This window comes from Eutrema salsugineum, unplaced genomic scaffold, assembly GCF_000478725.1.
Source record: "Eutrema salsugineum unplaced genomic scaffold, Eutsalg1_0 scaffold_6, whole genome shotgun sequence".
NCBI lineage: Eukaryota > Viridiplantae > Streptophyta > Magnoliopsida > Brassicales > Brassicaceae > Eutrema > Eutrema salsugineum.
In genome coordinates this window covers 3,955,724-3,959,936 of record NW_006256547.1, presented here as the reverse complement: position 1 = coordinate 3,959,936, position 4,213 = coordinate 3,955,724, and the positions used below count along the sequence as shown (strand labels likewise).

Sequence of the window (4,213 nt, the reverse complement as noted above, 5' to 3'; positions counted from 1 at the left end):
CACTAATGTGGTTATTTGAACATCAAACCTGTGCTATTATGTAGGGTTGTCCAAAATATATGCGTTATGATCCAAATAATATTATTTTTTTTCGAATTCCATGGATTTAGATACCTTAGAATTTCAAAGTATCTAATCTGTACCTAATTTACTACCATGTCATGTTTTCAGGTTTAAATATTATTTACCCAAACATAAATATTCATCTTTCAATATAGCTACAAAGTAAAAGGTATTGTGTGATCCCATGTGATCATTTATAACTATGTTTATTTGTTTATTTCCAAAAAAAAAAACTAGCAAAAAGAAAACCAATCAAAATTAACTCATTCAAATCTCAAAAGAATCAAACTTTTTCTTTCTTTTATATTCCATATCTTTGTTGGTGGTGGATTAGTTATGCTTTAATTATAGCTTAAAATATGCAGTTTATAGTCTAGAAGATTACTACAGAAGATTATGATTTTTGTGTGAAAAAGGTCTACTAGATATTTAATTTATTCTAATTATTATAATGTAGTTTGAAGCTGTTGAATATATTCTACAGAAAATGAAAACGAGTGAAGAAGCGCTCTTCGTCGTATAAAAAAACACATTTAAGTGATAATTTCTTCGACAGATTCCTTTTCATTTTGTCTTTTGACTGTTATCTCTTCTATCTTCATTGATTTTAAGATTTTTTTCCGATACTCCCACCAAATTATAGACAGTTGGTGTTTATTAATTGTAGGAGTGTTTGGCATGATGATATAAAAAAATTACAGTATATGTTTGTTTTAATATATCAACCATCGATATCGAAGTAAGGTGATGGAAATAAGATAAACTATTAGATCAATTAGAGATAAGATACTAGACTCTATATCTACAAGCTATCGTTTGTTTTACCAAAAACGAGTGGTAAATTATTGGATGAAACAACCAATAAAGACGAAACTATTGTAATAAATTCAACTACTAAAGAAAAAACATTTTAACTTTTAAAAGAAATTGTAAAACAAAGACCCCTTATCCGCACATGGCGCAGGTGTATATAATTAGTATAAACCATATATTCTAAACTTCCAGATGTCCATTTATATCTTTTAAAATGAAGATGTGAAACATATTACACATTCCAATGGAAATTATATTTACATTCAGAATTTGCATATGATAGGGCTGAACGTTTTGATATATCAACAAGCTACAAAATTAATATGTTTACTTAGAATATACAAATGTGTTTTCCTGTAAAGCCAACAGAAAATCGTAATACTAGACATTTTTTATTTACATTTTCTAACCAAGGACCGATGAATGATGAATTTAAGTCAAAGTCTTGTAGAGTTTGGCACTTCGTTGAAATTTGAGAAGCATAATTGAGAGAAGAAAGCAAGAACCAACAAATAAACACTACCGTGTTTGGACTTTTATGACAGTAATACTATCTTTTATATAGCGAAACATTAAAAATACATACTTTTTTGTTTGATTCGATCACTCTAATAAAAATGTTTGAAGAAAGTTCCAAAGAAAAGACTAAACGAAACAGAGAATTTGAATGCCTTTGGGGAGGAATTTAGAAAAATGGACAGAAAAAAGACCCTTTAGTTAAGGCAGACCCATTCAAGATTAGGCTTGTTCGAGAAATTCTCAACAACCGTCCGATTATAATACCAGTTTCCATGTTTCTTCATCCTCCTTTTCAGATTCTCGAATAATATCTCTAATTAGTATGATTATCTTTACATTGATTTCTATGATTTAAATGTGGACAAATAATTATACGAAGATAGCTCCTTATCTTAAGGATAAATTAGACATAAAACACATATCAAAATAACGCATTATTTTGGTCGATGAATTAGACAAAAATATAATAATAATAATATCATCGCTCGTTATCTGTTGAATGTTAGAAAAAAATTAGTTACACGAAAATCATTTATTATAAAGTAACAGTAAATAAGAAATTGTATGCAATACGCAACATGAATTGCTTATTGTTTTCGTTCTATCAGGTTTGATTTAGAATAGAGCATTGTGTATACCGATAAATTTTAACAAATTTTGAATTTTTAGTTGAAAATTTTTGAGGAAAAAATGATGATTTTAGAATATTTGACGAAAACTCTAATTATGCCAAACATATTACCCCGATAAAAATTCCAAACGACTCAAAATGTCTATCCCACAAAGGAATAGGTCCAAATAATTACAAGAGACACGTAAAAACACGTGGGTCCGGCAATGTAGCTAACTACTACACTGAACCAAACTTTATTTCGCTTTGATATAATTAATTTCTAAGTAGAACACAACGAAGATTCGAACCAAACCGGACTAAAAAACTCCCACAAAAAGCTGTTTTGTTCAGTCACCCTATAAATACATCCTCAAAACTCATCTCTACACATAAAACACAATTACACAAAACACATCAAACTAACACAAACTTATTCGATTTTTTTTCTTGAACCCTTGGTGTGTTTTTTTTCTGTCTAATGGGAAGTAACAGCAGAAAGAAGTTCTCATTCTTCAGCTTCTTTAAAACACGAAGGTCCTCGTCTCATAGAGTTGAAGCAGACGCATGGGACGACGCTGTATACACAAGAAAGGCATGGGCCAGCGACGAGGACAAGCGTTATTGGGTGGCTGAGCCAGGTATTGACCGTAAAGCTTCTGCCTTCATTGCCAAGTTCCATGCCTCTCGTGTTTCTGAGTCCGAATGCCAAACTCTCCCTCCTTGCCAATCCCATCATGACTAGCCGGTCATCATGATTTATGATCATCATGTTTCTATCTTTTATTTTCTTTTGTGTTCTTATGATGTCCTTACGATGATTTGTTTATAAAATGTCTTACATGTAGTTTAAAGTCACTCTCTACCATTAATGTTCCTAAAGGACTTGAAAGGTTAAAACATGCAATTTTCACCGATACGTTTGTGTTGAGCATTATATATATGATCCATAAATATATTTCACCTATACTGTAACAAAAGAATCCCTAGATAAATGACAATGATCAATAACATCATAAGACGTACGCAGTACTAAGATATTTGCATTGATATGGTTCGAGTCTAGAGTAAAAATTCAGATCTTACACTATTGTCTCATGGATCTATTGATCTCTAGGAAGTATTAGCACTAAGTACAAGTTCACAATACAATATATAATTTTCCGTTGCTTTTTTTTTTGTGCGACATAATTTCCCTTGGTTAAACAGTATAAATGTATAACTACCCGAGGGGAAGAAGATGAATAAAGTAGTAGGCTCTTTTAAAAAATGCAAAAATCACTAAGTCCCTAATCAATGAAATTTGAAGATGGACTATGGCTTTTCGTAGCCAATATGTAAAATCAGTAAGTCCTTAATCAATAAAATTTGAAGATGGACTATGGCTTTTCGTAGCCAATATGTAACATTTTTTTATATACAATTTTTTACTATCGTAACCAACTAGCAATAGTACGAAATGATTTTATTTATTGAGATTAATTCAATAAGAACAAAGATCTGGAGCCAGCTGTAGTCTGTAGAATCTAAAACAATATGAGGATGATATTATTTTCCCACATATATTGTAGTTTGTACACGAAGGTACATTTCTAAGAGTAGATTTATTCCTTGCTTTTCTTTCTTCCTCCCTCTCACCTTCTTTTGTCTAATATTTTATTTTTCATATTTTACATCCTTTTATTTTCCCGTTTATATATTATTTTACTCATAATAATCACTAAATACCCTTTTTAAACTCTTTTGTTATGGTTTTACCAAAATTTAGAAATAAAGAGCTCAAATGTGGTTGGCTGAACCGGTTATAGAGATGATGTCTCAGTGCTAACTCAAAGTCGAACCCTAGGTGCTACACTTGGGATTGAAGTTTTTACGCTTGTGAACACAAAACAAGTAATTATCAAATGTTGATAACTTAAAGTGATTAAGGTCGACAAGCTCTAAACTATCTGGTTATAAATATTTATGGAAAGAGATATTTACTGTAATGCTTATTGTCAATATACAATCGTATATATATATATATATATATAAGGCGCAAATAAATTTTTATTTATCTATCATATATAGTAGATTAACAAAAAGAAAACAATCCGAAATATGTTTGTCACCAATGTGACAAATAATATGGTTTGAGCCTTTGTCCTTAATTTGAGGCCAACTGAATATTAGATTAAACTGGCTATATATATACAAGTTTGAGAGCCA

At 30.5% G+C, this 4,213-nt stretch overlaps 1 protein-coding gene across 1 annotated transcript; it reads left to right on the top strand.

Moving 5' to 3' along the window:
* Positions 1–2,421: 2,421 nt before the first annotated feature.
* On the top strand, positions 2,422–2,873 carry LOC18012987. Its single transcript, XM_006394839.2, has one exon. The coding sequence runs from the start codon at positions 2,487–2,489 to the stop codon at positions 2,748–2,750; it is 264 nt and encodes an 87-aa protein (XP_006394901.1). The 5' UTR covers positions 2,422–2,486; the 3' UTR covers positions 2,751–2,873.
* The last annotated feature ends 1,340 nt before the right edge of the window (positions 2,874–4,213 follow it).